This window comes from Eleutherodactylus coqui, chromosome 9 (genome assembly GCF_035609145.1).
Source record: "Eleutherodactylus coqui strain aEleCoq1 chromosome 9, aEleCoq1.hap1, whole genome shotgun sequence".
Lineage (NCBI taxonomy): Eukaryota > Metazoa > Chordata > Amphibia > Anura > Eleutherodactylidae > Eleutherodactylus > Eleutherodactylus coqui.
This window is the reverse complement of record NC_089845.1, coordinates 35,871,431-35,890,216: the sequence shown is the minus strand read 5'-3', so window position 1 is coordinate 35,890,216 and position 18,786 is coordinate 35,871,431. Positions and strand designations below refer to the sequence as shown.

The window sequence follows — 18,786 nt, the reverse complement described above, 5'->3', positions numbered from 1 at the left end:
ATATATAGTCACTGACCCAGAGAGGTCACACATAGATTACAGCATATATAGTCACTGACCCACAGGGGTCACACATAGATTACACCATATATAGTCACTGACCCACAGGGGTCACACATAGATTACAGCATATATAGTCACTGACCCACAGAGGTCACACATAGATTACAGCATATATAGTCACTGACCCACAGGGGTCACACATGGATTACAGCATATATAGTCACTGACCCACAGGGGTCACACATAGATTACAGCATATATAGTCACTGACCCACAGGGGTCACACAGAGATTACAGCATGTTTATTATTAAATTGTGTGACTGTACATCGTGTAATTTTTCCTGAAAATACTACTTAAAGGGGTTTTCCAGTGAGAATACTATTGACCTCCTCAGGATAGGTCATCAGTAGTTGATTGGCTAGGGTCCATCGCTTGGGACCCCAACTGATCAGCTGATTGCGGCGTTGTCAGCAGGCACCCAATTATACAGAGGTCAGATTGGAGCCAGCGAAAGCCTGTGCTCTGCCCTCTGTGTAGTGGCTGGCACTTGTAACTGCAAGTGCGTGTCTCATTGAAATCAACGCGAGCCGTGCCTGCAGTTACCGGCACTGGCCACTACACAAAGATTTCCGCTGCTCCCCCTCCGCCCTTTGTGTATTTACGGCGCTGTCAGTGGGCGCACAATCAACTGATCGGTCGGAGTCTCGAACGACGGACCCCAGCTGATCACCTATTGATGACTTGTCCTGAGGATAGTTTTCTCCCTGGAAAACCCCTTTAAAGCGACCTTCCAGTCAGGAGCTCACAATGGATGTGTAAGTTAGTACCTACCTGCTACTACCTTGTATCCAGTGCTTGCTGCTCGGCTCCTTTAGGACATTGCTGTGATCTGTGACTAGAGTTTAGCCACATTTTAAGCTACTATTTTGAAATAGTCTGAGACACACCCCCTGTTTCACCCTTTGTGGGCTGAACCAATGATTTAAAAATGGGTGTGTCCCAGACTACCACAACATTTCCAACATTAATGTGCTGTGCCATAAATACAGCATCTGTGAGGATCAGTGCTGGCACAAATCCATAGTCGCTCCCCATTATAGTCTGTGGGGAATACAGAAATAATGTGGAAATACCCTAAAAGAATCCACAGCGCTCCTGAAAACAGAGGCTTTTAATAAATGACTTTTCTGTTTTAGATACCGCTTGCTGAGAAGGACCATGTACCGCTCACGAGGCTCCTATAGAGGGAGGAGGGGTTACTATGAAGGGGGTTATGTAAGTATTGTTGATCTTATCATATTTGGCATACATATGTACACAGAAGAGTAGATGCATAAATGGCTACAAATACAGATTTGCTATTTTCACCATTTGGATCTTACAAAATAAACTCATTAACCCCTTTAGTGGCACGCCCAGAAAATCTCCTAAAAAGCAGTGTTGAAATGTGCTGGCTACCTAAACCTGCCACTGAAGGGGTTAAATCACCTTAAGATACCTTGAAAAGTGTTCTTAGACTGGTCCATGATGACTAAGGGCTCCTACCGACTTGCGTTTTCAATACCGATTGTCAATGAGACTTTCTAATGTTAAAACCGCATCGCAAGTTTGCGCTTTGCGATTTTTGTGCGATGCGGTTTTAATATTGGAAAGTCCTATTAACAATCTCGTTAAAAAATGGAGCGATATCCTGCAGTTCCTACACTGACTGCTAAGCCTAATCATAAGGCCCTTTAATATGGCACAAGTGTTCGTCCAATCAGCCGACAAACGAGTGATCACTGGATCATTGACTATAAGAATGCTCGCTAATTGTCTGTCGCCCCCTTGTGACCATTCTTCTTTTTGTATTTTAGAAAAGGCCGCGCTATTCGTGTGAGGTGAGTCGATCTGCTATAAGGTTAAACCCACGATGGGCATAAAGAGGTATGGTTTTGGGAACAGCTCACACCCTGCAGCACTGAAAGCCTCACCTATGTGCCTGACATGCGGGCGAGGTCCCCCAGAGGACAGCGGCATTTTGCGGCAGCTCTTCTCTGACTCAGGCTGGGCTCACACGGGCGAATTTGGATTGCAGATTCTATGATCGCCGTCCGCGCGGGAGATCGGTAAAATGAGGGCATTGAAAGACATGTGAAAACGCTCGCATAGTCGCAGAGGGCCAATGGTTTGCAATGGCAACAGGAAGCCGGATTCTGTCTTCCTGGCTTGCCAGTGCCTATGGTCACTATTACAAGCGATAAGACATTACAGTACAGGAGTCCTTCAATGCCTTATCATAGCTGCTATGGTTTCAGTCCCTTACAGGTTGGGATATATAAAAATGTAGAAAAAAAAGTGTTTTGCACTCTATCTCCTATTTGTATAAGGGCTCTTACACATTGGCGATCCCGATATATCACCCTCGCAATCCTGAAAACTCCTGGATGCGAGGTGTTTTGACATGGAAACAGCCTTGCTTTCCTGCGGGGCTAAAGGAACGCTGTCACAACCACAGCAGGGCATCGCAACCTTCTCCCACTGAAAACAGTGGGCGATATCGCAAGTTTTTTTAATCGAGAGTTGGCATGAGTGATGAGAATGAAACCATTGAAAATCATCAGTTTCATAAATGCACGTTTTCACTCGCATCATGTGAAAATCGTTCGGTTTTATCGCCAGTGGCAGGCTGGCCTAAAAGAAAAATTTAAAAAGCCCACATATTTGATATCGTAACCGTAACGACCCGTACAACAACTTGAACACACTATTTATTCTACACTGCAAAAAACGCAAATTAAAAAACAAAGGCAAAATAGTTATTTTCTTCATTTTGCCACCCCAAAAAAATGCTATAAAATTGATAAACAATAGCTGTATGTAACCTGAAATGGTACCAATAAAAACTACAGCTTGTCATGCAAGAAAAACAAGCCCTCACAGGAGAAAAATAAAGTCCATGGAAAAATAAAAAAGTAATAGGACTTTGAATGAAGGGTTTTTATTGTGGAAAAGTGGAAAGACCTAAAAAAAACAAAACTTTTTTTGATTTCCTAATCGAACTGACCAAAGAAAAAAATGTATCCTGTAATTTATGCTGTATGATTAACGTGGTGAAGAAAAAAAAAAACAATGGCAGAATTTAGGTGTTTTTTTTTCCCCTCCCTGCTTTAAAAAAAATTAAGTTTTACAATATCTACTAGAGATGAGCGAACGTACTCGTCCGAGCTTGATACTCGTTCGAGTATTAGCGTGTTCGAGATGCTCGTTACTCGTAACGAGTACCACGCGATGTTCGAGTTACTTTCACTTTCACCTCTGAGACGTTAGCGTGCTTTTCTGGCCAATAGAAAGACAGGGAAGGCATTACAACTTCCCCCTGCGACGTTCAAGCCCTATACCACCCCCCTGCAGTGAGTGGCTGGCGAGATCAGGTGTCACCCGAGTATATAAATCGGCCCCCCCGCGGCTCGCCACAGATGCATTCTGACAGAGATCAGGGAAAGTGCTGCTGGTGCCGGAGCTGCTATAGGGAGAGCGTTAGGAGTTAGTGTAGGCTTCAAGAACCCCAACGGTCCTTCTTAGGGCCACATCTAACCGTGTGCAGTAGTGTGGAGGCTGCTTTTAGCAGTGTTGCACATTTTTTTTTTTTTGGTATATCGGCCGTGCAGAGCATTGCGCCCTGCAGTAATAGTCCAGGGATAGAATTGTGTAGGCAGGGCCAGAAGACATATATTATTGATTGAATATACGCAGTGGGCCTTTTCTAAAAAATATTGGGCAAAAAATCTATTTGGCCTGCCTGTCACTGTGCTCAGTGTTCTGGGTCCGTGTGTGCTGGGTGCAGTAGTTCTACAAAATCATACGCAGCCAGCTAAGTGTTACAGCAGGCTTGCGCCAAATTATTTCCTGGCGTTCCGTAAACGAAGTCAGCCTCCAACCACAGGCCAATAAGCGGCACATTTAATTACAGCGTTCTGTTTCTGCACTACTGGTAATACACCATGCTGAGGGGTAGGGGTAGGCCTAGAGGACGTGGACGCGGGCGAGGACGTGGAGGCCCAAGTCAGGGTGTGGGCACAGGCCGAGCCAGTGCGGTGGCCAGGGGTAGAGGCAGGGCCAGACCGAATAATCCACCAACTGTTTCCCAAAGCGCCCCCTCGCGCCATGCCACCCTGCAGAGGTCAAGGTGCTCTACGGTATGGCAGTTTTTCACAGAGACGCCTGACGACCGACAAACAGTGGTGTGCAACCTTTGTCGCACCAAGATCAGCTGGGGAGCCACCACCACCAGCATGCGCAGGCATATGATGGCCAAGCACTCCACAAGGTGGGACGATGCCCGTTCACCGCCTCCGGTTTGCACCACTGCCTCTCCCCCTGTGCCCCAACCTGCCACTGAGATCCAACCCCCCTCTGAGGACACAGGCAGTACCGTCTCCTGGCCTGCACCCACACCCTCACCTCCGCTGTCCTCGGCCCCATCCAGCAATGTCTCTCAGCGTAGCGTCCAGACGTCTCTAGCGCCACTGTTTGAGCGCAAGCGCAAGTACGACGCCACGCACCCGCACGCTCAAGCGTTAAACGTGCTTATTGCCAAATTGATCAGCCTGGAGATGCTGCCGTATAGGCTTGTGGAAACGGAGGCTTTCAAAAGCATGATGGCGGCGGCGGCCCCGCGCTACTCGGTTCCCAGTCGCCACTACTTTTCCCGATGTGCAGGCCCAGGCCTGCACGACCACGTCTCCCGCAACATTGTACGCGCCCTCACCAACGCGGTTACTGCCAAGGTCCACTTAACAACAGACACGTGGACAAGCACAGGCGGGCAGGGCCACTATATCTCCCTGACGGCACATTGGGTGAATTTAGTGGAGGCTGGGACAGAGTCAGAGCCTGGGACCGCTCACGTCCTACCCACCCCCCGAATTGCGTGCCCCAGCTCGGTGGTGGTATCTGCGGGGGTGTATGCTTCCGCCACTAAACCACCCTCCTCCTCCTCCTACGCAACCTCTGTCTCGCAATCAAGATGTGTCAGCAGCAGCAGCACGTCGCCAGCAGTCGGTGTCACGCGGCGTGGCAGCACAGCGGTGGGCAAGCGTCAGCAGGCCGTGCTGAAACTACTCAGCTTAGGAGATAAGAGGCACACGGCCCACGAACTGCTGCAGGGTCTGACAGAGCAGACCGACCGCTGGCTTGCGCCGCTGAGCCTCCAACCAGGCATGGTCGTGTGTGACAACGGCCGTAACCTGGTGGCAGCTCTGCAGCTCGGCAGCCTCACGCACGTGCCATGCCTGGCCCACGTCTTTAATTTGGTGGTTCAGCGCTTTCTGAAAAGCTACCCCCACTTGTCATGCCTGCTCGGAAAGGTGCGCCGGCTCTGCGCACATTTCCGCAAATCCCACACGCACGCTGCCACCCTGCAACATCGGTTTAATCTGCCAGTGCACCGACTGCTGTGCGACGTGCCCACACAGTGGAACTCTACGCTCCACATATTGGCCAGACTCTATGAGCAATGTAGAGCTATAGTGGAATACCAACTCCAACATGGGCGGCGCAGTGGGAGTCAGCCTCCTCAATTATTCACAGAAGAGTGGGCCTGGTTGGCAGACATCTGCCAGGTCCTTGGAAACTTTGAGGAGTCTACCCAGGTGGTGAGCGGCGATGCTGCAATCATTAGCGTCACCATTCCTCTGCTATGCCTCTTGAGAAGTTCCTTGCAAAGCATAAAGGCAGACGCTTTGGAATCAGAAACGGAGGCGGGGGAAGACAGTATGTCGCTGGATAGTCAGAGCAACCTCATGTCTATATCTCAGTGCGTTGAGGAGGAGGGGGAGGAGCATGAGGAGGTGGGGGAAGAGACAGCTTGGCCCACTGCTGAGGGGACAGATGCTGCTTGCCTGTCATCCTTTCAGCGTGTATGGCCAGAGGAGGAGGAGGATCCTGAAAGTGATCTTCCGAGTGAGGACAGCCATGTGTTGCGTACAGGTACCCTGGCACACATGGCTGACTTCATGTTAGGATGCCTTTCTCGTGACCCTCGCGTTACACGCATTCTGGCCACTACGGATTACTGGGTGTACACACTGCTCGACCCACGGTATAAGAAGAGCCTTTCCACTCTCATTCCCGAAGAGGAAAGGGGTTCGAGAGTGTTGCTATTCCACAGGGCGCTGGTGGACAAACTGATGGTAAACTTCCCATCCGACAGCGCTAGTGGCCGAAGGCGCATTTCCGCGGCCCAGGTAGCAGGGGAGGCGCAGAGATCAGGCAGCATGTACAGCGCAGGCAGGGGACCATTCTCCAAGGCCTTTGCCAGCTTTCTGGCTCCCCAGCAAGACTGTGTCACCGCTCCCCAGTCAAGGCTGAGTCGGCGGGAGCACTGTAAAAGGATGGTGAGGGAGTACGTAGCCGATCGCACAACCGTCCTCCGTGACGCCTCTGCCCCCTACAACTACTGGGTGTCGAAGCTGGACACGTGGCCTGAACTTGCGCTGTATGCCCTGGAGGTGCTTGCTTGTCCTGCGGCTAGCGTCTTGTCAGAGAGGGTGTTTAGTGCGGCTGGGGGAATCATCACGGATAAGCGTACCCGCCTGTCAACCGACAGTGCCGACAGGCTTACACTCATCAAGATGAACAAAGCCTGGATTTCCCCAGACTTCTCTTCTCCACCAGCGGACAGCAGCGATACCTAAGCAATACGTAGGCTGCACCCGCGGATGGAAGCATCGTTCTCTATCACCATCCAAAACGGGGACCTTTTAGCTTCACCAATCTGTGTATAATATTCATCCTCCTCCTCCTGCTCCTCCTCCTGAAACCTCACATAATCACGCCGAACGGGCAATTTTTCTTAGGCCCACAAGGCTCAGTCATATAATTTTTCTAAACAATTTTTATATGTTTCAATGCTCATTAAAGCGTTGAAACTTTCACCTGAACCAATTTTTATTTTAACTGGGCTGCCTCCAGGCCTAGTTACCAATTAAGCCACATTAACCAAAGCGATTAATGGGTTTCACCTGCCCTCTTGGTTGGGCATGGGCAATTTTTCTGAGGTACATTAGTACTGTTGGTACACCAATTTTTGGGGCCCTCGCCTACAGTGTAATCCTATTAATTTTTAGCCCACCTGCATTAAACACGACATTACATCAGCTGTGATGGGCACTGCAATGGGATATATTTATGTACCGCCGGTGGGTTCCAGGGAGCCACCCATGCTGTCGGTCCACATGGACTTCCCATTAGGGAGATGTAACTGCATGTGTCCACTTCTAAAGAACCCCAGTCTGACTGGGGCATGCAGTGTGGGCCGAAGCCCACCTGCGTTAAACATGACGTTAGCTTTGCTGTCCAGAGCACTGCAATGGGATAAATTTATGTACCGCCGGTGGCTTCCTGGCACCCACCCATGCTGTCGGTCCACACGGAGTTGTAACTGCATGTGTCTACTTATAAAGAACCCCAGTCAGACTGGGGCATGCAGTGTGGGCCGAAGCCCACCTGCATTAAGCACGACATTACCTCAGCTGTGATGGGCAATGCAATGGGATATTTTTATGTACCGCCGGTGGGTTCCAGGGAGCCACCCATGCTGTGGGTGCACACGGAATTCCCATTGCGGAGTTGTATCTGCCTGTGACTATTTATAAAAGACCGCGGTCTGACTGGGGCATGCAGACACCTTGACAGAATGAATAGTGTGTGGCACATAGGTTGCCCATTGCTATGCCCATGTGTGCAGCTCCTGATGGCGGTGGCACAGGATTCTATTTCTCATTGCTTCTGTACAGCATTGTGGGCTATCGCCCCGCCCCTTTTAAAGAGGGTCGCTGCCTAGCCGTGCCAACCTCTGCAGTGTGTGCCTGCGGTTCCTCTGGCAGACGCACTTATAAATAGACATGAGGGTGGCGTGGCATGAGGGCAGCTGAAGGCTGGGCAGGGACAGTTTGGTGTACGCTGTGGACACTGGGTCGTGCGGGGGGGGTGGTTGGGCAGCATGTAACCCAGGAGAAGTGGCAGTGGAGTGTCATGCAGGCAGTGATTGTGCTTTGTTGGAGGTAGTGTGGTGCTTAGCTAAGGTATGCATTGCTAATGAGGGCTTTGTTGGGAGGGGGGGGGGCCCACTCTTGCCGCTATTGTGGCTTAATAGTGGGACCTGTGAACTTGAGATGCAGCCCAACATGTAGCCCCTCGCCTGCCCTATCCGTTGCTGTGTCGTTCCCATCACTTTCTTGAATTGCCCCGATTTTCACAAATGAAAACCTTAGCGAGCATCGGCGATATACAAAAATGCTCGGGTCGCCCATTGACTTCAATGGGGTTCGTTACTCGAAACGAACCCTCGAGCATCGCGATAATTTTGTCCCGAGTAACGAGCACCCGAGCATTTTGGTGCTCGCTCATCTCTAATGGTCATGTACTTTTCCTTCTTTGTAGGATTGCAACATTGTTTGTACATCCTTTGCGCAGCTCCAACAACATCTACTTGGAGTAAGACATGTAAGTTTCTTGAATACTTCAGGGAGGATCGAAAACAAGGCTGACTGGAATTAAGCTAATTAAGACCAGTTGTTCCATTATAGTTGCGGCATGCACACATGATACAATCTGCAATACAAATCACATTTTCAGTAGAGATGAGCGAGTATACTCGCTGGAGTAATGTGTCTTAGCCGAGTATCTCCCTGCTCGTCCCTAAAGTTTCGGGGGGCCGCCGCGGCTGACAGGTGAGTTGCGGGGGGGAGAGAGGGAGAGAGAGATCTCCCCTCCATTCCTCCCCGCTCTCCCCTGCCGGCCCCCGAATCTTTAGGGACGAGCGAGCAGGTACTCGGCTAAGGCACTACTCACTTGAGTAATGTGCCTTAGCGAGTATACTCGCTCATCTCTAATTTTCGGGCAATTTTTTTCCAAAAGTAATCTGGCTGTTGGGGGGGGGGGGGGAGTTTGTGCTCTTTCTGCTTTTAAAGGGGTTGTCCCAACAGAAATACTGTTTAGCATTAACTCCAGTCCATAATTATAAACCTTCTTAGTTGTGTCCACTTCAGTAATTGTTCCACCCGCTCAGATTCTTTCCTCCTCTTTCTGCTCCACTCGGTATGTAAAGTTAACCCATTGATGTGGGGAGCGGCTGCTTCTGAAGTTGCTGTGTCTTCTCTGATTTCGGAATGACACTGCAGTACTGCTGAGAAGCGAGACTTGGAGCGTTTACTGCGGTGGACTAGACATAGAAAGCCTCTCCGCAGAAACCGGAGGAGGCGCTATTCTAACGTTAATTAATCCTTAAAGGAGATGTCCCGAGGCAGCAAGTGGGTCTATACACTTCTGTATGGCCATATTAATGCACTTTGTAATATACATTGTGCATTAATTATGAGCCATACAGAAGTTATAAGAAGTTTTATACTTACCTGCTCCGTTGCTGGCGTCCTCGTCTCCATGGAGCCGACTAATTTTTGGCCTCCGATGGCCAAATTAGCCGCGCTTGCGCAGTCCGGGTCTTCAGCTTTCTTCTATGGAGCCGCTCGTGCCAGAGAGCAGCTCCGTGTAGCTCTGCCCCGTCACGTGCCGATTCCAGCCAATCAGGAGGCTGGAATCGGCAGTGGACCGCACAGAAGAGCTGCGGTCCACGAAGGTAGAAGATCCCGGCGGCCATCTTCAGCGGTAAGTATTGAAGACGCCGGACCGCCGGGATTCAGGTAAGCGCTGTGCGGGTGGTTTTTTTAACCCCTGCATCGGGGTTGTCTCGCGCCGAACGGGGGGGGGGGTTAAAAAAAAAAAAACCCGTTTCGGCGCGGGACATCTCCTTTAAATGCCTCAGAATGAAAATATATTTTAATATATGTTTTGTAAGTGTAAATGCAAAAAATGTCAAACATTAAGGAGCCGATTAAATAGAAACCATTATTTCCGTGGAGCAACCCCTTTTAAGGATATCTCAGGTAATGAAAGCCAGCTTTTCTTTTTTCCTCTTGTTTTCAGATTGAAGGTTCTCATCGGCCCTCTGAGGAAGGTAACGAGCACCCAATTTCATCAAATCTAAAATACAATAGAAATAAATGTACCGTATTTTTCGCTTTATAAGACGCACCTGATGATAAGACGCACCTGGGTTTTAGAGGAGGAAAATAGAAAAATATTTTGAACTCCCCAGACCAGGCAGTGAGGGAGGTATTACAGGAGAAATAAACAGCAGTAGTACCGCCTCGGAATGAAGTATATACCACTAGGTCAACCTGTCATTCAGGATCCGGGAAAGCTGAGTATAAATGTAATGGTGATCTCATTACTTGTCATCCAGCTTTCCAGGAGCCCTGAATCCCACGTTGAATAGTTATGCCAATGCATGTGGTATGCATGCTTGCATAACTCTGCAGTTGGCATTCAGGATCCTGGAAGAGCTGAGTGACAAGGTAATGATTCCATTAGTTGTCACCCAACTTTCCAGGAACCCTGCATGGCATATATCATTATGGTTATGCATAACTAGGCACAAATTTATACACAATACAGGCAGCTCTTTCTCCCTCTGCCCCTCCTCCTCCCTCTCCTATGTAGCTGGCAGATGTGAGAGTGTCTGTACATACAGCGGACTGCTGAGGCAGGGGGGAGCAGCAGCTCCCTCTCACTAATCAGCTGTTGTATGGGTGCTGGTGTGGAGCGGATCTGCTATCTTTATCACACTGTCAGCAATATAGCAGGAGCTGCCTGTCTGTACAATAGCTTCCTGCTCCTCCCCGGCCCCCAGCAATCAGCTGTTGTGCTGGCCTGGCCGCTCTGCTCCCTGCTTCTGCCCCGCCCCCAGCAATCAGCTGTTGTGCTGGCCGGGCCGCTCTGCTCCCTGCTTCTGCCCCGCCCCCAGCAATCAGCTGTTGTGCTGGCCGGGCCGCTCTGCTCCCTGCTTCTGCCCCGCCCCCAGCAATCAGCTGTTGTGCGGGCCGGGCCGCTCTGCTCCCTGCTCCTCCTCCGCCCCCAGCAATCAGCTGTTGTGCGGCCGCTCTGCTCTACTGCTGTGCAGGCTTTTTATGCAAACGGCCGGCAGCACAGCGAGAAGGATTTGCGATCCTTTTCAGCTCCGGCCGGGTCTGATCTCGGCACGTTCGCTCTATAAGACGCACTGACTTTTTCACCCAACTTTGGAGGGGAAAAAAGTGCGTCTTATAGAGCGAAAAATACGGTAACTAATATATTTATTCCTTCTGGGTTTTAGCGCTCCCACACGCTTGCGTTTTTTTTAAACGCAAATGTCAATGGGACTTTCTAATGTTAAAAAAACGCATCGCACAAAACTCGAAAAGCCCAAACTTGTGATGCGTTTTTAACATAAGAAAGTCCCATTGACATTTGCGTTAAAAAAAAAAGTGTGTGGGAGCCCTTAAAGGGATCCTGTTGCCTGTCTAAAATACTATAAACCAACTTATGGTGCTGTCAGAACAGGCGACAGGGAGCCAGGGTAGTTATTTTTCATACTCGCCTGCTTCCTGATTCCCATGGTCACCCCCCCCCCCCTTCCTTTAAATTCCGCGCACTGGCTGATAATCCCCACCCCCACCCCCGTTAAAGTCCACGCACTGCCTGTTTTCTGCATCCCATATGTCTTATAGAGCTGTATGGAAGAATGCACACATGGGACTCTGAAAACAGACAGATTTGCAGCTGGGGCGCAGACTTTACAGGCAGGAACCAAGAAGTGGGCGAGTATGAAAAATACCTTCCCCGGCGCCCTGTCACCTGCCCTGACAGCACCATAAGTTAGTTTATAGTGCTTTAGCAGGCGTTGGACTCCCTTTAAAGGGGTTCTGTCATTAAAAAAAAAAAACGTATACTTGCCTATTCCTCTCCCGTCAGTCTTCATACCAGATCTTCACCTCCCCAATCTTCTCCTGGCTGCTCCAGTCCCCCGGGTCACCTCACCTCCAGCCGGATTGATTTTCTTCCAGTGACGAAGCGTACACTGCCGGAATTCTCCTTCCTGCAGGTCACTGGTGACGTAGCATTGACTGTCTAGCAGGGAATGCTGAATCCTTGGCAGACTGTGAATGTGTGATGTCTCGACGATAGTGTTTCATATTTTATATGAAACACTAGCGGCGAGATATCGCCCATGCGCAGTAAAGCAGGCTGCCGATGATTCGGTATTCCCTGCTAGGCAGTCAATGCTACGTCACTTGTAGCGTTCGCTGCCCTGCAGGAAGTGAACTGCAGCTAGTGGACACTCCAAAACAGGAAGAGGAGGATCCGGCTGGCTGGAGGTGAGGTGACCTGGTGGACTGGAGGAGCCAGGAGAAGATGGGTGAGAAGATGTGGTAGGAAGGCTGCCTGGGAAAGAGCACCTAGTGAGGAGACTTCTAAGATTATCCATGCGCCTCTGGAAAATTTATGTCATTGGGAAGATGGAACAATGCCTATTGCATTGCCTGCAGCACCACCTATTGGAGGGCAGCATTCCTGCAAGTCCATCTCTGAGCTTTTAACAATGACTGGGAATATAAGCCAAAGCCAGAGTCTTCTCCAAAAGGAGAAACCACACTTTTCCTTACTAGATGCTTTCCCTAAGGAGAAACCATACCCTTCCTGACCCTCATCTTAGGCCTCCCACCAGCCAAGCCAGCAACCTACTGCACACTGAGGAGGGGCAAAAACCTGGAAATAGGCTGTTCGTACATGGTTATCTTTTCCTTCTGGAGAAGATTCTGGCTTTAGTTTATATTCCCAGTCATTGTTAAAAGGTCTGACACTGACTTGCAGGAATGCTGCCTTCCAATAGGTGGCGCTGCAGAGACATTGTTCCAGCTTCCCATTTGTTTAAGAAAATATTTATTGGTTTTATGATGTTCCAAAACATATCAATCAAGAATTACAACATCCCAGTCATGTGTAAAGTCCAGCGCCAAGTAGATTGGACAGATACATCAGGAGTTACAGTGCCAGAGATAATTTCTAATAAACATACAAAGTAAAATAAAAGTAAAGTGCTAATTTTCACTTCTTCAATTACTGCAACTCCTAATCAGATTAATCAGTATAAACATTAGAGAACCATAAATGAGAGTAACGGCTGGGGGAACACAAGAGGAACACATAAGGGAAAAACAAAGGGATGAGGCTGTAATATGATTTATTATGTGGGTGAGCCTGAAAACCATCTTCTCATTTGAAAATAAAATAGGTCTACATGAGTTGACCCGTCTCTTTGGACCTTAAAGCCTCTTTCACACAGGCTACAAAATCATCGCTACAAAACGCCTGTATGTGAAGCCCATGGTTTCCAATGGGCTCTTTCTAGAGACGAGCGAGCGAGTATTGCCTTATGCGAATACTTGCCCACTCATCTCAAAAGATTCGGGTGGGGGTGGGGGAGGAACGGAGGGGATCCCTCTCCCCTTCCCCCTCTCCCCGCCTGTCCCCCCCCTCTTCCCTCATCTTTTGAGACGAGCGGGCAGGTACTCGCAAAAGGCAAGCGAGTACGCTCGCTCATCTCTAGTTCTTTCAGGCTACAAAACATCTCATGTAAAAGAACCCATTGGAAACCACGAGCCTCACATACATGTGTTTTGTAGCCCGTGTGCAAAAGGCCTGAATTAATGTGTGAAAATCTCCGGGGTAGCTGTGTCCAATCCCCAGCACCAACGACCAAGTAATAACTGGAGCGCCCTCCTCTTCCTAAACCTTGATGCTCTTGTATACTATGTTATATAAACCGCATCATAGTAAGCCGACACAAACCAAACCACTTCATAGAGTAACTTCCATCTCCATCGTAGGCTAAACTACCCGTAGACTCTAGTGTGATAGCAACAGTTTATACATTTGCATGCAGTTCATTGAGTCGCATAATCCTTAAAGGGAACCTATCCACTCGAACATATTGTCCTAACCGCCGGCATGGTGTTGTAGAGCCGGTGGAGCTAAGCAGATTGATATATAGTCTTATGGGGAAGGATTCAGTATAACTTTACATCTCTGCTATGAGTGGTCCAATGGGCGGAGCCATCAGTGATTGACAGCTGTCTGTGTATGTACACTCATATACCCAGTTTTCAGTCACTGACAAGACCACTCATTGGACCCCTCGAATAACAAGAAGCAACGGTTTGAATAATTAAAACACAAGTTCTACTGAATCTTCCCCATAAGACTATATAACATTCTGCCCGGCTCCTGAACGTCACGCCTGCTTCTGTTTCTAGAACTCGAGGCGGCTTGCTCATTCCCAGGAAACTTCAGATTAACATTCCGTTGAGAAACGTCACTCCTCGTTTTCAACAACCTGTGCTTCTATTATAGCGTCACGGCTAGCAAGTCTGCTACTTAGTTTATTTACCTAAAACCCTTTTTATGCTGAAAACTCCCTCTAAAGTGCTTCCCACTGGGAGTCTTCATCCTGCTGTCAAGTCGGTGACCGGAGATGCCTCGGGGTTAGAGCAGGATGGGGAAGAGGTGGATGAGTCTTCGAGCTCATTGAACTGTATAGACAGGAGAGGGAAGGAAGGGACACTTACACACAGACATGGTGCAGGACCTAGGGCTGCTGCAGTTTCTTCACATGTACGCTGCTCAATAGTGCTGTAAGCTCCTACGTGATGATGAGATGGAACTCGTATGATGATATGTCAGGGCTTCAGGGAGCCATTAAAATGGACGCCAATGCGTCCAAGAGTTTGCAGATGACGACCAGATTTGTCAGTCTGGCCATTTGCAACTAGGTCCTCGCCACACAGTATGCACACATTGCATGTCCGCGCAGGACAAACTGCTCTCAGTCACAGGAAGGAGTTATGGAGCTGCACTTACCGGAGAGACCCAATCAGAGGCAGAGGGAGGGACCTGGTCGATCCGTGATGTCATTCCCGCAAGCGCTGATCATGGACGTTGCCAGCGTGGCTCTTCCACAAGGACAAGCGGTGCTTCAGGGTTCGGCTGAGGCTGCCTGATTGTAGTCTCTCTTTCAGTGGCCTTGCACAATTGGTCCATTGGAGAAGGGGATGGGGTTAGCGCACAGCAAGGCTGATCAGTCAAGTGATGATCACTGACTGCGCTAACCCCACTCCTCCTGTGCCATCTTGTCTCGGACAAATCCTGTTGTGCAAGTGGCAGGGGTGAGCTGGTGACACAGTATTGTCTGGAGTGGAAAGGCTCGGAGGCATCCCGCCATATGCAGCAATACTGGTGGTGGCAGCGGACACTGAAGGTGGAGAACACAGCTGGGTGTGCATCGGCTGCCTGCTACAAATTGGTAAGCAGTGTGACCCATCTGCGTCGGTGTATACAGTCAGTCAGAGCCATACAGCAGGCCCGTTATGTAGAATAACTAGTGCCCACTGGCGTAACTGTAGCAGATGCAGAGGACGCGGTTGTACCCGGGCCCAGGAGCCTTAGGGGGCCCATAAGGGAGCCCAGTACTATGAATAAAGCATTATAGTTAGGGACCCTGTTACAGGGTTTGCACCCGGGCCCATGAGCCTTTAGCTACGCTCCTACTAGTGCCTCAGCTGCCTCCTTGAGGGTCCTTCACATGAGCGCATTTTCTTCTACAATTAGCATTGTAAGACGCGGCTTTATCTGGCGCAGTGGAATTCTGCTCCCAAATCTACATGCTTATTTTGATGCGTTATTGCTTGCAGAATTTAAGCCATTTTCATTTCTGCATCAAAATCCAGGCGGAAGCTGCGGATATCGGTGTGGAATTTACCACCGCTGCGTAATGTGGGCGTATTCCACTTTTTCAAAAGCACCCTAAATGTGGAAGTAGAAACACAGCAGAAGTTACTTGTACAGAGACGTTAGCTTACACTAAATGACCATGCCCTATAGCTTCAATTACCCCATACCATTATGGCAAATAGGCATGGCTTGCTTTGGCTGCAGTAAAAATCCTTTTGCGTTCTTGCTGCCTTGAGCCCCCCCCCCCCCCCTCCTTTGTGGCAGAAATTCACAGGGCTTTTCATATGTGTTTTTTGGTATGGTCTTTCCTTATTATAACATTAAGTATGCACTTATTTAAATCTGGTGACCCAAAATTGCATATGGCTCCTAAATTTTTCTGGAGTGTACACTACAGACATTTAGAGACCAGGATCTGCAGTTCTCTGTGCACAGTCTATAGAACACAGTGCAGAAGCCAGGCCTGTGAGCAAACTGAGGATCAGAGATACATCCTGCAGAGGTGGGGAACATGCCTGTAATGGCCAGAAATGGTGTTATTCCTCATAAACACACGGCAGCTTATCTTGAAGATTCATCAGAATAGTTTGGCACACTTAAACTGCGGAGATCACTTTTTTTTTCCTTTTTCTTCCATCTTTAAAGGTGCAGAGAACTCTTTTCATTTGGAGCATATGGTTGTATTAGATCAGACTGGAGATGATGTGCCAAACGACTATGCTGCTTCACCTGCTACTTGTGATTCTTCAGACTCGGAGTCTGCTACATCTGCTTCAGGTAAGCATCTAGTTCTGGTTCAGCACCATTACGTCTATTAGCCTCACTACTCCCAAGCCTTGCAGTAATAGAGCATAAAAACCTCACTTTTATTAACGAGTATCGAAAAGTAATTACTGGTCAAGCACAAAAAAAAAACCATCCAAAAAATACTTGATACCCAGGCTGAATGCCAGCTATATTACAAAGTAACTCTTAGCACTCTAGGCTCCATTAGTCTGTAAACACAGCAGACAGGAGGGTCTGGACACCTACACTACCGGTACGGCTAATCACAGGGATTTTAGGTAGGGATTATGAGCATTTACTATTGATGACCTGTCCTCAGGATAGGTCATTAATATAGATGAGATAGCACGCTCGGATAAGTCAGTTACTTAAGCGAGCCTCGCTCTTCTCGAGTAACTGCATTCTTGTCCGAGCGTGCTCGGGGGAGGGGGGGTGGAAGAGAAGAGAGAGATCTCGGACAAGAATGCAGTTACTCGAGAAGAGCGAGGCTTGCTCGAGTAACTGACCTATCCGAGCGTGCTCGCTCATCTCTAGTCACCAATCGTTGATTGGCAGAAGTCCGCCACTTGGGATCCCCGCAGATCAGCTGCTCCTCCAACCTACTGTCAGTGCAGTTGGACATCCGCATTGGTGAAATCAATGAGAGTAAAGAGCTTTCTTATCACACTTCCCATTCCTCAGAAGTATAATTATGACCCCCGTTTCAGATGCGTAGTCCTGCTGACCATTGTGACATTTTATGTATTTTTTAACTAGAGCAATTGGATTTATAAGAAGGCACTATAGATAAAGCTCGCATGTAAACCTTACGGGCTCGAAGACTTCACTCTAAAAGTCCATTTTGCCGTCTCTCTCAACAAGATTTGATTCTTCCTTGGGCTTAATTTACAGACTTGTAGATTTAGCTGTTTGCCAATATGATGAAACCCCATATGGCTAGAAATCGGAGTATTGTGTGCAGAGCTGATGGAGTGTACATGCGCAAGAAGTAGTCTGCTAAATCGAATCGTTTTCCCTATAAAAATCAAATCCCATGGACACATAGCTCAGGCTCGCTCTTGCGCTCGCTCTCTGTGTTGGTTAGTAAAGTATGTAGTTTTATAGATGGCTGTAAACCAACATATCACACAAGTTCTTACCTCTACATGTAGGTTATTGTTAGAACCTGCTTAACCCTTTCCAATCCAATTTGTATCCTAATTTTCCTGGTCAGCTTACTCTTTTCTGCTGTTATACAACAGCGCTATCTGCTGGCTAAAGCCAGTACTGCATGAGGTGACACATTGGATAGGCTCCGACAGCAGAGAGGCTGGCAATATACATTAAGAGAACCCCGATGGACGTCTTCCAACATCGGAGCTGTACAGCCTTAAATCATAATGTCTTCAGATGTCAGGCAGTGGATTGGAAAAGGTTAACTACTCATCAGTAGTTAAAATTACCCAATGTTTGGTGGTTATTTTGTGAATATCCTTGGCACAGTCATCATATGTACCAATACAGCAAATAATACATTTATTACCTAGTTTACTCGGTTGTGATACTTGTAACAAATCATTCCTTGCCATATTTTGGGCTCCATGAAAAGCATTTTTTTTAATGCGTTTTCAGGAAAACCCTGTTTCCCTGAATTCCCCATATAAATCATAGCTTTCTTCAACAAGTCCGCCTCCAATGAACACTTTCCACTTAGGTGGGAGCCGTCCCAGTTCAATAGTTATCTGTTGCGGGGTTTTTCCTATACATTTCGGCCCGTATCTTAACTTTCATTCAAATGGTCACGTCTAAGAAGTTTACTTGTTCAGCATTAATTTCTGATGTGAATCTGAGTCCGGGATCATTGTGACGATAAACAAAGGGCAAATTAATTTTTAGTCGCCCCATTTCGTAAGAAAATTGAAGAAAAATCAATTAAAAGGTTGTATGGGCCCCAAAATGGTACCAATAGAAACTGCAGTTTACCCCACAACAAACAAGCCGTCCCATCGCTGCACTGATGGGAGAAAGAAACATAATGGAGTGCAGCAACAAAAAGCACGGATTTTGTTTATCGTTTCTTTTTTTAAAAGTAGTAAAACCCAATAAAAACGATGTAAATGTGGTGTCCTAATTGTACAGACCCGCAGAATGAAGCGAATATCCTTTCTACCACACTGTAAAAGGCACCCCCTTCCAAAAAGTGGCAGAATTGTGAGCTTTTCACCCCACTTACAATTTCTTAAGTTTGTTGTGACCAATTAATGTAGTGAAGAATGTAATGCAGTAACGAGCGAGCTCTCATGTGTCAAAGGGAAAATAAAAAGTTATGATATTTTAAAAGTGGGAATGAAAAAGTTTGGCCGTGTCC

At 48.1% G+C, this 18,786-nt stretch overlaps 1 protein-coding gene across 4 annotated transcripts in view; it reads left to right on the top strand.

The window, feature by feature from the left end:
* LOC136578992 (uncharacterized) overlaps positions 1-18,786 on the top strand; it is a 48,262-nt gene that overhangs the window by 13,220 nt on the left and 16,256 nt on the right. For 3 of the 4 annotated variants that reach the window (XM_066579229.1, XM_066579227.1, XM_066579228.1), the window contains exons 2-6: positions 1,202-1,280; positions 1,862-1,885; positions 8,430-8,492; positions 9,972-10,002; positions 16,299-16,430. In XM_066579229.1, coding sequence (XP_066435326.1) covers positions 1,224-1,280; positions 1,862-1,885; positions 8,430-8,492; positions 9,972-10,002; positions 16,299-16,430 — 307 coding nt within the window. In that variant the 5' untranslated portion in view covers positions 1,202-1,223. The remainder of the gene's footprint in view (positions 1-1,201; positions 1,281-1,861; positions 1,886-8,429; positions 8,493-9,971; positions 10,003-16,298; positions 16,431-18,786) is intronic. The other variant, XM_066579230.1, reaches the window with a different exon arrangement.